Source organism: Pleurodeles waltl, chromosome 2_2 (genome assembly GCF_031143425.1).
Source record: "Pleurodeles waltl isolate 20211129_DDA chromosome 2_2, aPleWal1.hap1.20221129, whole genome shotgun sequence".
Classification (NCBI taxonomy): domain Eukaryota; kingdom Metazoa; phylum Chordata; class Amphibia; order Caudata; family Salamandridae; genus Pleurodeles; species Pleurodeles waltl.
In genome coordinates this window covers 926,244,155-926,262,403 of record NC_090439.1, presented here as the reverse complement: position 1 = coordinate 926,262,403, position 18,249 = coordinate 926,244,155, and the positions used below count along the sequence as shown (strand labels likewise).

At 41.6% G+C, this 18,249-nt stretch overlaps 1 protein-coding gene across 2 annotated transcripts in view; it reads right to left on the bottom strand.

The window, feature by feature from the left end:
• The window catches only part of LOC138282759 (fibrocystin-L-like), a 455,872-nt gene that overhangs the window by 256,216 nt on the left and 181,407 nt on the right, over positions 1-18,249 (bottom strand). For both annotated transcript variants that reach the window (XM_069220630.1, XM_069220631.1), the window contains exons 34-35: positions 12,449-12,641; positions 9,754-9,896 (exon numbers count right to left, since the gene is read on the bottom strand). In XM_069220630.1, coding sequence (XP_069076731.1) covers positions 9,754-9,896; positions 12,449-12,641 — 336 coding nt within the window. The remainder of the gene's footprint in view (positions 1-9,753; positions 9,897-12,448; positions 12,642-18,249) is intronic.

The following is an 18,249-nucleotide window of genomic DNA, read 5'->3' as shown; positions in this document are numbered from 1 at the left end:
GAGGTCATTTAATCCCAATACTATCAATCAGTTTACTAGGATCTTAAATCAGGCCCAACATGCAAGATTTCCTGCTTGTATCCTTTTTGCACCTATCGCTCTTTAAATGATGGGATTACTTAAAGAAGCAGGATGCATAAACAGGACGTTACTTTACAGCCTCAGGTCCTCCCAATCTCAAATATACGATACTGCTAGCATGAAGCGGCTTATTCCAAAGACTATAAAGGGAATGGTGCTACACCTTAATAGTCTTACGGCTTCTTTGTAGTTCCTAGTTCCTAGATTTTTACAGATTGGTCGAATGCATTTCCTCCTGGGCTTCTCATAGGCTTTACAAAACAATAAAACATGTTCAACAGTTTCAATGGTGTTCATATTGCACAACCCACAAATAAAATCACGACTATCCGCATTTTGGGGGTCCCATTTAATATTAAATGCCTTGGTTTGAAGGATTCCATATCAGAATTTCATGTATAGTAATTTTGCCCGCCTGGGCTGAATTATATCTAGCCATTCCCCAAACCTAGGTTTTGGCTTAATATCCAGAAATTGAGATGTCAATTTTCCTAGACCCGTATTTTGGAAGAGATTATTCAAGAGATAGTCCCAACAGACTTGCTTTAGGTGGCTCGTTGAACGTATCGTAAAGGTATGGGGTTCATCCCAAAAGGATTTGAGCCCAAGTTTGAGGAACCAGGACCTTATGTGGTGAAGCCAGGGGAAGGATACTGTCTTATCCAGATCCATTAGCTCGATCAGTGCCTTCCTGTAATGGATCAGATCTTGAGTTGACCATAGCCTACGCCAATGAAGCATTTGCCTCAAAGCTGCTAAGTAGCCTATTTGCTTAATATTTAGGTCATGAAAGAGAGGGACCAATGGTGTAGATGCGGGCAATCCTAATATTCCTCTTGCAAAGCTATATTCTTGAGACACTAATTGTGTCAGATTAGCTGTTCCCCATAGCTCGGACCCATATAATGCAGTGGCCTGCGCTTTATGCCTATACACTTCTAACACTGGGGAGACTATTTCTGTTCTTGAATTTTTATATTTGTTACTTATCACCGTAGAGTTGTGAACTAAGAGTGTTTTTGCTTTATTCACATGTGACGTCCAGGATAGCTTTGCATCCAACAATATCCCTAAATAGTTCGAATTTTTAGCAAGTTCCAATTCTTGCCCATTAATCAGAATGTTTCTTTTAAGCGATCTGTGAGGTTTAACAATCAAATATGTTGTTTTGTTTGTATTACTTTCTAGCCCTTTCAGTGTGCAGTATTTGCTGAATTTTTCCAGAAGAGTCTGTAGCCCCATAGGACTTTGGGACAATAAGATGGTATCATCTGCAAAAAGGAGGGCAGGGACAGGATCTCCATTTAGTCTTGGAGAATCATGGTCACTATGTTCAAGATAGTCAACCAGATCATTGATATAAAGGGAGAAGCGGGTTGGGTCAAGCACACAGCCCTGCCTTACCTCCCTCTTAATGGGAATTGAATCTGTTAACTCTCTATTTGGACCGCACCAAACCTTTACAGAGGTATTTTCATGTAGCCTAATTATATGGTGTAAAAGGTTCCCCGGGATACCCTGTTTCCCTAGCAAAAGCTATAGGATATGTCTCGGAACCAGGTTAAATGCTGCATGCAAATCCACAAATGCGATTTAGAGATGACACCTCATCAATTTGGAGTATTTCCACATTATGCATAGTAACCTGGTCAATTGTGCTAGTCTTTGGCCTAAAGCCTGCTTGATATGCTGTTAGAATGTTATTCCCCTCCGTCCAGTCAGTTATTCTATTCAGCAGCTGTCTGGCATAGGTTTTTTGCATGACATCAATTAAACTGATTGGCCTATAATTCCCAGGATCCTGCCTGGATCCTTTTTTATAAACTGGTATTATTTCCTCTCCTTTCCATGTCTCAGGGACTGGTTCTCCCCTTGCTATGGCATTACGAATTAGATTAACATATGGTGCCCAACCATCTACACTATGCTTAAGCAGATCCCCAGGGATCTTATCCAAGCCCGGGGCTTTGCCTATTTTAATTGCATTTATAGCTACCACAGTTTCTTCCAGGCTAAAATGTGCATCTGATGTTTTTTCCCGGATAGGTTGATCCCTATCCAGGGAAAGATGGGGGTTATATTCTGATGAATCTAGATAGAGGTTCGAGAAATGATTAACCCACATACTAGGAACTATATGATGCTTAGTATTAGATGTCCCTTCTTTACTACCATGTGTAACTATCTTCCAGAAGGATACTGTGTCTTTGTATTTGGCTGCCGCAAGGAGACCAGACCAATTTTGATATTCCCAGTTTTTCTCTGCACTGGAGAGAATTTTCCTGTAATAAGCCCTTGCCTGCTGCACTGCTATTGGATTTTTTAGTTTTAAGGCTTCTAGCAGCAGTATTTTTCCCTCTCTGCATCCTGTAGTATACCAGGGATTGGCCGTCCTAGGACGTTTCCTGCCTTGTTTAGGCTTTCGGTGAATCAGTTTGATGAGGTAGAGCCTCAGGGCTGTGCTCAGTGATTGATGGATATCTAAGATTGGTATGTCAATGGGACTTTTATGCACATGCGGATCCAATAATTCTGTAAATGTATTGTATATGTTTGCCATGACACCCAGGTTGCCTAGTATTACTGGCCATTTTACTGTCTTACGGTTATTGCTAACAATAGTTTGATGCCCCGCCCTATTTTTACCCATGGAGGCTAGATCTAGAAAGCACTCTCTCAGTTCTATAACTAGAGGAAAGTGGTAGCTTTCTCTTCTGTTATCTATTTTAAAAGCTGCTCTCCCATTTAATTGTACTGTGCATAATATAATCCTATTTTGGAAAGTTTTCAAATTATCGCCGCTTTGTTCCACTCTGCCATTGCATGACCTCAGCCCGTGCTTTAAGGTAAGGTTCATGAGTTGTAAGGCCGTGACTGTACCAGAAACGGACTATTCGGTAGATAAGAGGGGGATATCTCTTGCCATATCTTCATCCTCTACCAGATGCTCAAGGCCGATTATAGGCTCGTAATTGCAATTAAAATCACCCCCAATCAAAATTGTTTCTCCTATCGGGACGTTCTTTATCATGTCATCTAAAATTTCTATTTCCTGTCACTCCTGATTTGGCCTCCTGGGCCTAATATAGACATGGTATAAATAGAATAAAATCTTATTTTTGTAATTTAATGACATCCACAGAATGTCGGCAGAGACTGTGTCATATTTGTTTATTTCAACATTAAGGGACATTTTCACCCATATAACCAATCCCCCAAATAGCCTCCCTCTTGCTGCTGTGGTGGCACTAGTGTAATAGGTTTTATAGCCTAATTTATAGGGTGGTTCAGTTAACCAAGTCTCCTGGAAGAGACAAAGATGGAATTGGTCAATATAATTGTGCCAATCAGGGTCTATGAGCTTGCTCTTTAGACCCGCTACATTCCACAAGACCATGGAGACAGATCCCTTAACCAAAAGGGGCCTAGTACTTACCATGGGTCCCTGAGATATTAGCAGCTTATTACTTCCAGGCAGTTGCTCCTCTGCACTCCCTCCCCTCTTAGCTTGTTGGTTATTCTCATCTAGGGTTCTATCTACTATTATATCTACAGTCTGTCCCTGGCATGAAAGATCTAGTGGGATCAAACAATCTACTGCCTCGAGGTCAGTATCTCCCTCATTTGTTATTTTCGATCCCCTATCTCCTTGTTGGTTCCTCTTAACTGTATGGATCGTGGGGAATGGATTATCCAAGCAAAATCTCATAGCAGTTTTAAGGGGGACAATAACTCCCAGCTCCATGACAATTAGGCCTTCAATTAGTCTCTTGCCCCTTAATGTCAAAAGAATAGCATCATACCTCCCACTATCTCCCGGCAACTTTTCTACCCTCATAATATCTGAATGAATTAAGGATAAGCAGTGTTGTTTATGTCTGATCCAATAAATAAGATTATTTTTAAAGGATTCCTCATCCTCCCTGCCAAATTGGGACAATTTTGGGATGTTTGTTAAGTAAATTAAGTTATCCCTAGAGGGCCTTAAGTCTCTCTCAACATATTGCCCGCAATTTGGTGTGATTGCCCTACTGCTATGTGATAGAGTGTGAGAACTAAATGTGCATCCTGCCTTCGTTTCTAATGGCCAAAGTTTGGGGCGGCTCTCCCAAGTAGGATTACAAGATTCTCCATGGAGTGCTTCTGCCTTAGATACTGGGGGTTTATGTATTTCTGTATTACAATCATTGTCCTTATTTATGCACCCTCGTATTGCATAAGTAGCGCTGTCTTTACTTAAATTTAGGTTAGACTGTTTGGTAGGTCACTGAGGAGTTGTACATCTACCTAGTAGATGCGAGAGTCCAATTGGAACCATTTTTTATGCTTTTCGCTATGTATAGTCTTTCCCTCTCCTTTCTCCACGAAAGCCAACAGGGTTCCTACCTCGTAATTTAACTCCCTAACTTCCTGCGTTAATCTACCCACCAGATCATATAGATCTACCAAGTTCCTTGCCTTACATTTTGGACAATTGTCCAAAGCTTGGTCTAATAGTAGTAGTCTCTCCGTGACTGGCTGTGTTACAGGGCTAACTTGGGTCTGTGTATCCATGGATTTTTCCTCCCGGGCATTATTTGCCTCGACTGCCACCAAGACTGCATATCTATTAGAACATACTATAACCCTGAGCAAGACCCTCCCTTCCAGTGCTTTCAGTTAATATTGGGGAATGTCGTGGAGCCTGTACAGCATCATCTTTGCATCTATCTATACTAGTATCTGGGCTTGGATGTAGCACTTGCTGGTCAGCTTTCCCCTTCATATCAATAATTTTCTCGTTTCGCGGTTCTAGCTTTTTTGCATAATAGGAAGTTATCTTTTTGGTCGATACCTTCCCGAGGGTTAGGTTTAGTGCAGAGCAGAGATTCGACCTCCTCTATTAAATCGTCAGTTTCGGAAATCGCACAATTTTATCCTGCATTTCTTCATTTTTTTGAGGTTTTGTCCTTTCCCCCCGGGAGCTCAGGTGCTTTAGGTTTCCCCATAGCCATTAGTCTAGATGCTTTGTCCACCTCAAACTCAGTCGTTAAATGCTACGACCTTACCTCTTACCAGGGGATGCCCTAAGCCCCTTTGACCCTAAATTCCTATCTATTGGCACAGACCAAGACAAGCTGGGGGGAATAATCAAAAAATGAAAGAGTAATGGCACAGCCCAGCCTCCTCCAGGATTCCCCCGGGCATGGCCCGCACGTCCTGCGCCACTCTATGTCTCCTCCCGCTTCTTTATAGCGCTTGTTGGATTGTGAATGGGAGTAGGTGATGCAAAAGATGGCTGCCTCCTGGGGCCTCAAAGCAGTCTGGGCTGTGCAGTCCTCTCCGGTCTCGGTCAGCACGTCCCGCGCTGCAGTATGCCCCCTCGCACTTTATAGCGCTCGTTGGATTGTGAGTGGGAGAAGGTGATGCAAAAGACGGCCGCCTCCTGGGGACTCAAAGCAGTCTGGAATGTGTAGTCCCCTCCGTTCTCAGTTAGCGCGTTTATATTGCCTTAATAGTGTACCATACAATTTATAGTACATTAGAAAGTGAATTTCACCCCCCAACAGAAGTGCAGTGATGAAATGGGATTTCTGAACTCTGCAGAGAGCAAAACAATATGTAAATAGTCATGTATTCCAGGCCTCAAGTGAGGAAGGGTGCATGGTGGTCACTTATTCTTCCGGGTACTTCCCTTGTGGGATTATGAATGGCACGGTACAGATCCCAGAGAACTTGAGCGAGGGATTGTTTCTTCTCACTGCTGGCAGAAATGTGTTTTTTTTTAAAACACAGCTAGCTGCTAATGATTGCCCCTAACAAAGCTTGACCCTCACACTCAGGCTCACTGCAAAGGGTGCAAGTGACCGTGGAAGTAGCGGATATGGCCAATATGCCATTGAAATGCTCACTCCTGTGATAACACAGTTCCTTTATTCATTTTTGTTTTTTAACCTTGTAGCTAGCCTTTACTAATGATAACATGATGTGTGGAACTATCAAATCCTCAAGGTTGGAGACACATTTAATAATGGTTGAAAAAATAAGCTGCGTCACATGGAGTTAGTTGGATCTATTTTTGATCAGACTTTACTTGAAAAGTGAACGATGTGTTAATGGCTGTATCAAGAGTGGTTAACTTGTTATTTTGGCTGCTTTTTCACATCCAGGTGAGTGTTTTCGAAATCATTATGTAAAAGCACAGCAAAAATACAAGGTAGTCCAGGCGGTGTTTACTGACATTGTGGTACGTTTTAGCTTGAAGTACGCTGCAGTGCTAAAACAGGTACCCCGCTAAAAACACTTTCGTTTTTGAAAGACCCTTTTATATACAAGAGTAAGCAGAGCTTTTCTAACGCACAATACTCATTTAGTTAAGCTTTTGTGGCATTTTTGAAGAGCAGTGCACCACTGTCTCTATACCTTGGTCCAGCATCTTGTATACGTTTTCTTCTTATTTGTTTTAGCAAGAACAGATCAAATTTAAATAATTGACTATCCATCTTTGGGTGTACTCTTTTCTCGCTGTTACTGCCTCCTTTCTCAACTAATTCGACATATTTATGAGGTGGCTTACAGAGTTTCCTGGATCTTCCTTTTCAAGTTACATTCTGACATTGGTGACATGGTGTTTAGGACCAGTGCTAATTTGCCTGCCACTGTGTCTTCAGAGCTGTTAAGTAGAAAGTGTATCAGATAGAAGTATGGCAAATCAGGATCTCAGTCTCTAACACCACTCATCTTCTCAAGCTCCAGCAGCATTCTTTTCTATTGACCGTATTGTTTCAAGCATCAATGTCAATAAAGATTTAATGGAGAACATTGACACCCTTGTAGTTGATGGTTTGGAAATGTCCTCTCCCATTGGAGCTTGTGTTCTCTCGGCCTGCCATTAATGGGGGCCCATCTGAAATGCCTTCTCAGGTTAAAATACATGTCTGTCAGAATTATAATCTGGTTTAAATAACTACCAGCCTGTAAAGGAACATTTGAGGTCCTTAGATTGGTTATCTTTGCATGCTTTGAATACTCTTTAAAACAGGGAAGATCCAATGAGTTGCTCAGGAGGTACTGTTAGCTCGCCAGTACCCTGGCAGTAACTCCATGAAGGGTAACTCAGCAGGGCAATTAAGAGGGTCTACTATAGCCATATTTAAGAAGGTCACTTTGCAAGAAAAGGACAATACTTTCTTTGAGTGTGCAAGCCCAAAATGGAAATTGCATATTTGATAGACAACCATGTACTTTGATAAACTAACATGGTGATGTTTGTAAACAAACTGATTGGAAAAATCCAAAACATATTCAATCTGCTCCTTGAATGATAGTTCTTACAGAATTGTGGAAATCTATAGCCTTTAGTATTTCCTGAATGAAAACGGACACTTACTGCTTGTATTTTATTAGGCATGTGGAGGCATTTAGTTGTGATAAAACATTTCCTGGCAGTGCTGTTAGTAACACTCTCTTATGCAACGGAGTGGTTAGTGTTCTACAACATTAAAATTTTAACAACATTTTAAATATCGAGCAGCCAATATATCATATCCAGAATATAGACTACCACAATATCATGAACGCAAATACATAGAGGTAAGGGTAGTTGTATTTAAGTCCAAGTGGGTACACTTGCCAGGTCGAATTGGCAGTTTAAAACTGCACACACATACACTGCAGTGGCAGGTCTGAGCCATGTTTGCAGGGCTACTTATGAGGGTGGCACATCAGTGCTGCAGGCCCAGTACTAGTATTTGGTTTACAGGCCCTGGGCACCTGTAGGGACTTATTAGTAAACCAAATATGCCAATCATGGAAAATCCAATCACTGATACAATTTACACAGAGAGCACTTGCATTTTAGCACTGGTCAGCAGTGGTAAAGTGCCCAGACTATCAAAAACCGGCAAAAACGAAGTCCAGCACACAGTCAAAAATAAAGGAAGCAGAGGCAAAAAGCTGAGGGGGACCACGCCAAGGATGCCAAGTTTAACAGTAACCATCTGCGATATGAAGTGGGCTGATGCAAAACCCAAAGGGCAGCCCATCAAGTTACGTCTGAAGGGGGCTCCCTGCCCCGTTCTATATGCAGTACGGCTTATGGTTTGTAGTGTGTGAAAACAGGTTATTTCAGGGGTGTGTTTAATGGTGACAATAGGCCTTCTCAAAAAGCTAAACACAAAGAATACCTTTTCTTTGAAACCTTGTCTGACATCGTTTGGAATTGTACATGCACTCAGTTAATATTCTTATACATTTACATTGATTTCAGACCTTATGTTTCATTTGTAATTAAAAATTGATACTGACACTTAGGTATATGATGCCATCTAACTAAATATATAAATGAATATGGGAAAAAAGGTAAGATGTGATTTTTTTAATCAAACGCTGCTACTCTTCCTCTTTTGGCTGTCTCTCTAGTGAACTTATTCAACAATTATTCAACAAAAACGTGCCTGTCAACATTAATGATACATCAGGAACAGAGAAGTATTTAAGCCATGTCTCCATATCGTCTGATATAATTATCATCTAATAAATCAAAAGCATATGCAGAATGGACTATGGATTTTGTTTTTAATTTCATTTGTTCAACAATATAAATAATTGTTAACTTTGGTTTTGTACGATTACGAGTGATCCTAATATTGTGATCAGAAATGTAGTTAGTTGTTGCCATCTGTGGCATTAATTCCTAATTAAGGGCCTGATTTAGATCTCAGCAGAGGGGAATACTCAGTCACAAACGTGACGGATATCAGTCTGCCTTATTACCATCCTATTTTATCCTAGGTGGATCGTAATACGGTGGACGGGATATCCGTCACGTTGGTGACGGAGTATTCCACCACCAAAATCTAAATCAGGCCCTAAGCCACTTATAATGTTCTTACCATGAGTAACTTTGTTTTTGAGCAGGGATTGTTGTGTGTACCTGTCTGCATGAGGTTAAATATATTACCTCTGAAATACTAAAACTAAGGAATGTCACTAATGAATGCGCAGCATGGCTGGGAAGATGCATTTTTGGATAGATGTTGTACAGCAGCATTTTGTCACAGAATATCTGTGCTTTTAAGTGCACATCATCAGTTCACTATGAAAGACTGGTACATGGAGGGGCATCTCTGCTTAAAACTAGTTGAAATCTGGCGGTGTACGAATCAAATATCGTTCTCTGGGGCGCTGATTAAGCCGAATACATAATCAGTCCTGAGATCCACGGGTGAGCACCCTGCCCCTTTCCAGATACTTAAAGTATTGTTTCCAATGGGGCAGCAGGGCAGAGTGCATCCTGTGGTGTGTGCATCTTTGAGGCCTGCTGAGCAGGGAGTATGTAGAGGAGGCTTTCGAGCTGGACCCGATAGATTCTCTGGTAACAGTGAGCACCTGGGCACCGCGTGTGGCTGACGAGCCCTGCAAGGGCATTAATGCACACAAATGAAAAGAAAGTCTGACTTTTCCTGAGGCATTTTCTTCCTCAGTAGGTCGGACAAATGTGCGCATGTTATAACTTTCCTGGGTGTGCTAAAGTATCCATTGTGGCCTAGGTCAGATAATTCCTTCGTTGCAACGGGGTTGTGGTACAGACATACAGGTCCTTTCTCCTTTTAATGATATTTCCGATCAGGATTTGGTGTAGCTAAAAGTTCACTGTTAAACTTAAATCTGAAAATGATAAAAATAACTTACCTAGCCGTACTTGATTGTTCTCGAGGTCTGTGCTGAAACCAGAACCAGTTATTGTGATTTTGGTGCCACCATACACTGATCCACGCTGAGGGGAGACACTGGTCACCTCCAAAATGTATGTAATATTAGCTCGAGCAGGGTTGCTAAGAAAAAGGAAACACAAGAGCGCTTTTTAGACTGAAACCACAATCATATTAGCTTGTAGCTTGCGCTTTTATGCCGTGTCAAAGGTTCTCTTTTCTTTACGTTGCATTAAACTGGTATGTTTGTGAGACATCTACTTCTTTGTGCATGATGGTTCAGCATGCCACTGTGGAGCGAAGGTCAAGTAAGTCTGTGCCACAAGAGCATTCTTCAGTTTGCCTCGACTGTCCTTTACATAGAATAGAGAATTACCACTAACTCATATGTCAGTGAAAATTTACATGTTTATTGTAACACAATAGGTTGGATTTTTTTACAACTACTCACAGCCCAACTAGTAAAAAGCAAACTGAAGGAAAAGCCATTCGATATGAGGATGTGCATCTTCTTTGTTTAAGGTTCTACCATGCATGAAAAGGAAGAGTTCCAATAATCAAAATAGCATGACATAATTTGTACAGTAAATATCCCATAGTACACGGAGCCTTCCTTGAATAGGAATATTCTATTCAGTTAGTAGGATAAACTTATTTGTTTGGGCTCGTCCCACACAAATATGTTCCGCACACTTTTTTTATGCGATTTTGATGAAACATTTTAGTGATCTTCTCAGTGAGGGTAAATAGGAAGAATATAGGTAAAAGGTGAAAAAAAAACACAAGGTGACAAGATGAAGGTGAATCCTGGAGAAGAACTCAGAAAAAGAGTTTCATGCAGTCTATGGACAAAATGTCAACATTTATACCTGAATGGAGAAAGAACCCAAGTTTTCAACCAACCAATGGTCGACCAAGGAAGAAAGGCACACTTAACTAAAATTGTCGGATAGTTAATAAAAAGGTAAAGGTTCTGATTCAGGCTTTGGCGACTGGCGTAAAGGCAGACATGGTGGTGTAGAAATTTACATCCCCCACCGTCGGCTGGGCCCGTGGACAGACATCTCTACACATTCCCAGGAACCACAGCCATGGCAGTTGATGTCTTTTCCAAAGTTTTTTATTTTTCCAAAGCAAACTCCGAAAGTGAGAGTTTGTTGTTGAAACATAAAAATGACTAATGGCCCCCACACCATGGGAAGTTTCTTCGATGGATGAGGGAGGGTCATTATTTTTTACTGTTCCTGGCGTGATGCACAGGAAAAAAACACATGACGCCATCCACCCTAAACAGGGTGGACGACGTTACGTGCTTCCCCCATTGGGCTTTAGGAGGAAGGTTCACTCCATTGAAATGCTTCCGGCTCAAAATTGGGCAGGTGGACAGACCTAGAATTTGATGGAGAGGGTATTCCATTGCTGTTGCGATGGATTACTATATCTGCTAATCTCTACATCACAACATAATCTACTGAAATGTAACATACACAAATCAAAATTAGAAGAATATGGCAAACCTAAAAGAAAGACTATAAATGGCGGACTAGGAGGAAGCTTAAAGGGTGACTCTAAATGTTCTGAGGGTCAGTGAGCAGCCCCTACCTGCTGAAATATCAGACCCCTATCCAAATGGGCCTCAAGCAGAGCAGGGGCAGAACAACAGTAAAGGAGCAAGAACTTTAGCAGCCAAAGGCCACAGAGAGCAGTGAGAATCCCCAAGCTTTGAAAATATAGGATCCCCACTCAATGGATACCACCTGCATAAAAGAAGACCACTGAGCACCCCCCCAATCAGTAGAGGCTGAGCAGCCCTCTCCCAAAACCAGAGATCTTACGTTTCCTGGTTCATGCATGAGAGGCACATCAGTCCAGATATTTTTGCCATGCTTCCCGGTACATTAAACGTGGAAACAGATGTACTCCTACCTTCAAAATCAGCATGTCTCCAGCTCTTTTCGTTTGGAAAATGATCAAAGAAAATGTTTGTGAATACCCACAAACTCATATGTTTGTGCGAGTGCACAAACATTTAAATTCTACATCAACATAGGGGGGCACCAGAACCCCAGGATAACGAGATGTATGAAGTATTAAATGTGTCTTTACATTTCTCAAATTTCTTCTATATTAAATAAGTAGACCTATTAGATCTACTTAATTTAGGCACACAGACCACAAAATTCATCCTGACACTAAGCCTGGACAAACTTTAATTTGTCAGAATAAAATGTGTAACTTTTGGAACTGTGCATTGCGCTTCTTAGTTAAAGTCCTGAAACTACACCATTACACCAGTCCTGTAATTATGTCACCATTCACGACAAAATGATAGAATGAGAGCACAGGAGAAACACAAACAACCAGAACGCACAGCTCTATTGTCCACAGCAATTGTGTTTTTTTCCAGCACAAAGTGTCACTGTGTCAAAAATTTATGCAATGATGCATTTTGCATGAAAATATTCAGCTAAATGAGCAATTCACATTTTGCATAAGTATCCCACAATTTTGCATAATTATGCAAAAGCAAATTACATGAATTTTCTAGATCCCTACCTAACACTAGTCATCACCAGTTAGGAACCTAGCTAAATGAATGCTCAAAAGCCTAGAAGAAACAACTATGTAGGTAATTAAGTACATGTAGTCCATGGACAAAATGTCAAAGTTTATACCTGAATGAAGCAAGACCCACGTTTCCAACCTGCAGCTGAACAGGGTATATGCCCGGTGGGAGACTTGGCAAGATGCAGACAACATGAGTAGAATTATTTTCAACTGTAGGACAAAGACGTGGACCAATGTATACTCTAATAGCCACTGCCGCATTTCCAAAGTTGGACCCAATCAGTGTCAGGGTTGTGTTTCCTAAATGAGTATAAAAAACATAAGTTAATTTAACCTGCATAATAATGATTGCCCTCTAATCTACTGATTGTACTTTCTCGTACGGGAGTCATTGATCAAAAGTTATCACTTTCAATCGTAGCCAAAGCAGCACCTCCAGAGAACGAGGGGGAGATCTTAATCATTGGACTTTAAATTATAATTTTTTTTTTTTTAAAGTATACGAAGTTTATATGACACAAAAAAAAAATAATATGTTATTGATACACATTTTCCCAATATAACCAAAAATTATCTTTTCTAGACAAGGGGCCCCATTGTTCCAATGTACAGTTTCGATTTACAGCTGTCTGCCAATCCAACACCCGAGGAGGCAGAGGATCAATCCATTTACGACAAATTTCTCGCCTAGCTAGAAGAATTAATATGAACAGCAAATGCTCTTGCTGAACTGACAGTTTCTGATAATTTGTATCCTGGTCCCACACCCCAAACACCACCAATGCTGGATTTACAACTAAGTTTACATTAAAAATTACTTTAAAAATACTCTCTATGTCCCCCCAATAATTCAACAACTTAGTGCAATGCCAAAACATATGAATATCATCCGCCTTATCATCCCCGCACCTTGGACAATTTTTCTGAGATTTCCCAATCGCTGTTGATTTGGCCGGAGTCCAGTAAACCCTATGGAGTGTGAACAAATGATTTTTCTTCAGCCCTGCAGGACTAGTAGTAAGCCACATTATTGAACAAGACTTTTGCCACAGTGTTTTAACATCTAAAGTTGGGAAAGTTGCTCCCCACTTCGACAAGGGGAGGGAAGCGCTATCATCTGATGATTCTAACAGAGCGTGGTACCACAATGCAACCTCTTTGTTGATAGCTCCCTGATTTAGCTTCCCTTCCCATATACTCCTCCCTATTTCCCCAATTCGACGAGACTTTACCCAACTAGATATTTGAAGATACTTAAATCTAGCAACTGTCCTGCCAGTACCTTCCTGGAATGCGCCCCAGCTTAACACTTCGTCTCCTTCCATCAATTGGCCCCATCTTTCCACCCCACTTGTTCTCAAAGGAGTTGATAGTTTGTCTATGAGGCATTCCGGAGTGCCAGGCGCATCCCAAATGGGAGCTGAGCTACAAAAATAAGGTATCTCTAACGCCCTCCGAAAATGCATCCAAACTTTACATGCATGTCTGGGGAGTTTCAAGCGAACTTTCTTGAAGTAACTGGGGTGTCCAAATTTATATAAAAAGTGATCTGCTCCTTCTTCTTCAAGGTGAGCCGTTAATGCTCCCCAGACTGAATCGTGCTCAGTCCTTTTATTCAATAAAACTCTAATATTTTTTAGGTGAAAAGCCAAATAGTACTTAAAAAGGTCTGGAGACGCAATACCTCCCCATTCCCTTTTTCTACTCAACTTCTTCCAAGCAATCCTAACTCCCTTGGAAGCCCATACAAATGAGGATAACTCCCCTTGTAGTTTTTTAAACCAACTCTTCTCAAACTCTAATGGGATAGTGTTGAACAAAAAAGTAAATTTTGGAAGGATACACATCTTCAAAATATTAGATCTCCCAATTATCGTAAGAGGAAGAGCAACCCACGCTTTTAACAGTTTTTTGGTTTCCCTATATACTATATCAAAGTTCAATTTAGCAGTAGATTAGAGGGGATGATCTACTGAGGTTTGGTGGCATGTTGTCGTTTGTTGTGTCATTGCCTTTTTTTACTTAACCAAAGCACGGGGGATGAATATGAGGACAAAAAAAAAAATAATGATTGCCCATCACTTTCAACAAAAAGCTGATGTTATGTTTTTCAAGGTACAGGTCTATCTTAAAGTTCATGATACTGTTAGCTTTTGTAAAACGGTGGTATGCCAAAATATAAGACTGCAAGAATAGTTACCTTCTATTGGCCAGAAGGCTCACAAGGATGTTAGTAACCAGCCCAGCCAAGACCACCATACATTTCCCCACTCTGCCCCTACACATTCTTAAAATACCATTATATCCAAAGGCTGTTACTCATTTGTATGACCAGTAAAGCTCAAAGGCAGTCATGAGAGTCAGGTCCCCATTGCAAGTCTGGCAGAGGGGTGTCCAGGGAGAGGGATGGGTTTATAGGAATACTTCTCCATCACACTACGAGTTTTCCAGTATTCCTAAAGCTGGGATTATCCGGATATGGGAGGGCCAGACCCCATTTTTTGTCAGGTGCATATTTGTACCATGTAAACCCACTCCTGAACGGACCATGGTATGGGGCTGAAGTACTGCCTGGCCCTCACTTGACTCCCTCTCAGCACCATAGGTGGAGCATACACTGCTGCCCATGTTGCACAAGCACCTGTCCTGCCCACTGATGACCTCCTGACTTCGCATTCTATTGAAGTGTTGTCCTCTTCAAATAAAGTGAAGACAGCCAGTGAATGAAGTGGGCTTTTCCACTGCCCCAGCTGCAAGCTGTGATGAATAGAAGGAAAATCTGAATGACACTTGAACTGACCAATTGATAAAGAGGCGTGGCAGAAAGCCCTGGAATGTATGTATTTTCAGTTTTTATTTTGATGTTTTTGGACATAATGAAGCTGGTGAGAAAGCAAGTGCTGTCTCAAGGCCAGCCCTAAAATTGGATCGCCTGGCATTGAAATAATCAATAAAATATCAATAGTTAACTGATAAGTGCCTCGGGAAGGGGTCTAATACCCTTGCTTCCTTTGGTGTTATTTGTTGTTCAGTGAGTTATGCCCTAACGTCCCAAATTCACGATCATTCCCTTGCCACCCTCGATGGTTTGACAACAGGTGCTCCAGAGCACACGGGGATTTAGAAACATGTGTCAGAACTCACCCCAGGGAGAGAGACGTGGTCGCATCCTGTTGACAACTTTATAGAAAAGCCATAAAGTTCAGGAAAAGGGCCATGGAAGATGATGTTTAGGTTCAACCGTTTTAAGCTTTCACCCTCTCTCTGAGTACTCTTTCTGGGAAAACATGAATCGTCCCATGTTTACCTTGGGTAAAGTGAATATTGTTTGCTCCTATATTTCCCCCAATAGTTGGGTCAATCACTTTGTATGGGTCTAAGATTCCGGCTATTTGGCCACTTCTGAACGAGATGTGGGACCCCTCATAGGCTTCTCTAATACTGTGTTTCGCTTAGAAGAAATATATGAAGCCCTTATTGGTTTAACCAAGAATAAGGCCCCAGGTCCAGACGGGGTGCCTGCTGATTGCCATGTGCTAGAACCCAACCTTTGTGCCCCATTGCTCACAAAGGTTCTTAATGTAGCTTTAAAAAAAGTCCTTCCTAGCTCCTGGTCTCAATCTGTTACTGTGTCTATTTTTAAGACAGGAGATAAAGGGTACCCACGCTGTCATCACCCGATTTCAATAATTGACTCAGTAGTCAAGATTATTGGATGGGTGGTTCTCATTAAACTTACCCATTGGGTTGAAAGCAATGGTATTATCTCTGACCTACAGTATGGTTTTAGGTCTGAACGGAGTACCATCAATCAACGTTTAAATTTATATCGTCAATAAAGGTGTGGTAACAAAGTGGAGGGTCTTACACTTGGGCTTCATGGACCTCACTTCTGCATTCAACTGAGTCAACATAGCCAGACTTTGGGCTGTTTATCTCAATCAGTGTGGATGCAGATATTGCTCTTTTTTAAAGAGATCTATATAATGACATGTATGCTGTTATAAGATATGGATTGAATGCGCAGTGTATCATGAGTTTTGATGTAAAACGAAGCATGAGTCCTAACCCCATTTTTATTCATCTTATACATCAATTAGCTAGAATCGGACCTTCTTCGGGGTGCCAGTGATTTGCCCACAGCAGGAGGAAGGCCTATCCTGGTGTTCCTCTACACTGATTATTTTGTTCTGCTAGCCCATACATACATTGGTTTAGAACATCTTCTGCACTTCTTTGAAGATTTCATGACTTCTCCTGTCAATAAGTTTGATATAGACTCACATTTTAGTGGCTGGTCTAAAATCCACCAAATCCTGTCACCACTTCATTGCTGGTAATTAAATTTCAAAAGTGTCTACGTTCCCATACCTAGTGGTACACTTTGATAGAAAGGGCTCCTGTTCTACCACTTTAACTATTACGAAACTTTCCATTGCAGGTGACTTTGCCACCAGATTGGGTATTAAGCCACTTCAAACTATGTTTACAATTTTTCAATCCAAGTGCCTCTCTGCTGCAGCTCACGTGAGTGACATTTGGGGTTATGAGGATACATCTGCCTTGCAAACATTAAAAAACTCTTTTTATAGATGACTTGTTCTTCCCTCAGTCCATTCTGGCTTACATAGCCTATGAAGAACTTGGTGGGGGTTATTCCTCTGATGTCTTCACCCTCCACTCTCTTCTCAGGTGGCTATTGGTCAGGCTGCTGAGTGGCTCATCCTTCAACCAGGTAATCATAAAGGATTATTTGAGGCTGGATAAGGCTAATCTGATCAAATGGTTTACCTATTTTAGAAATATGTTTTGCCCTCTTGGGATTCCTGGCTTATTTACAACCCTGATAGCATCAATAGAAGAGACCTGAAGTGTACGAAGATTAGCTTTTTATGCTTAAAAGAAAGCACTGAAGGATCCTACACAATTTGGTGAAACCTACGATCCTCATACATGCGCTGTTGAATCCCGCTTGATCAATCGATAAGGATTTATAAGGCCCAACAAATCACCCATAAGGGTCTCAAGGCTCTGGAGTTGCAAGCTGCTTCGCAGTACTCTGTTCGTTTAAACGGCCATGTTTTGAGTCGTTTTCAGAATTCACGGAGTGATGTGGCTTTCCTGAGGTGCAGGGGAAGGTTGTTCCAGGCTTTGGCTGACAGGTGAGAGAAGAAGTGTCCCCTGCTGTTGGATCGATGGATCCGGGGTGGGTGTCTGTGAGGAAGAGGTAGGCAGATCTCAGGTGTCTGGTGGGTTGGTTGAAGGTCATTTGTTGGTTGACGTATGCTGGTCCTTCATTGTGCAGGACTTTGTATGCATGGCTCCGCATCTTGAACTGGCATATCTTCTGGATCAGGAGCCCATGCAGCTTCTTGAGGTGCAGAGTGATGTGAATCTGTCTGGGGAGGTTAAGGATGAGTATTGCAGCTGAGTTTTGCATTGTCTGTAGTCTCTTCAGGAGATGTGCAGTGATTCCCATGTAAAGAGTGTTACTTTAGTCCAGCCTGTTGGTGATGAGGGCTTGCATGACGGTCCTTCTGGTGTCGACTGGGAGCCACCTGAAGATCTTACAGAGCATGCGTATGGTATGGACCCAGGTGGACAAGACTGCTTTTTCCTGTTTAAGCATAGATAATTAACTGTCTAAGATGATGCCGAGGTTGCGGGTATGGTCTGACGGGGTGGGGGAAGGGCCAAGTTCAGCAGGCCACCAAGTGTCCTTCCATGGAAAGGTGTTGTTCCCAAAGATGAGGACTTCCTTCTTGTCCGTGTTGAGTTCCACACACACTTAGAGTCTTACCTAGGTATGGTTAACAGCATTAACACTTGTTACCTACTAATTAGGCTTAGGCTAAGTATGTCACAGGTTTAACTTGCCGTCCTGAGAGAGTGGCATCAGGCTGGGATT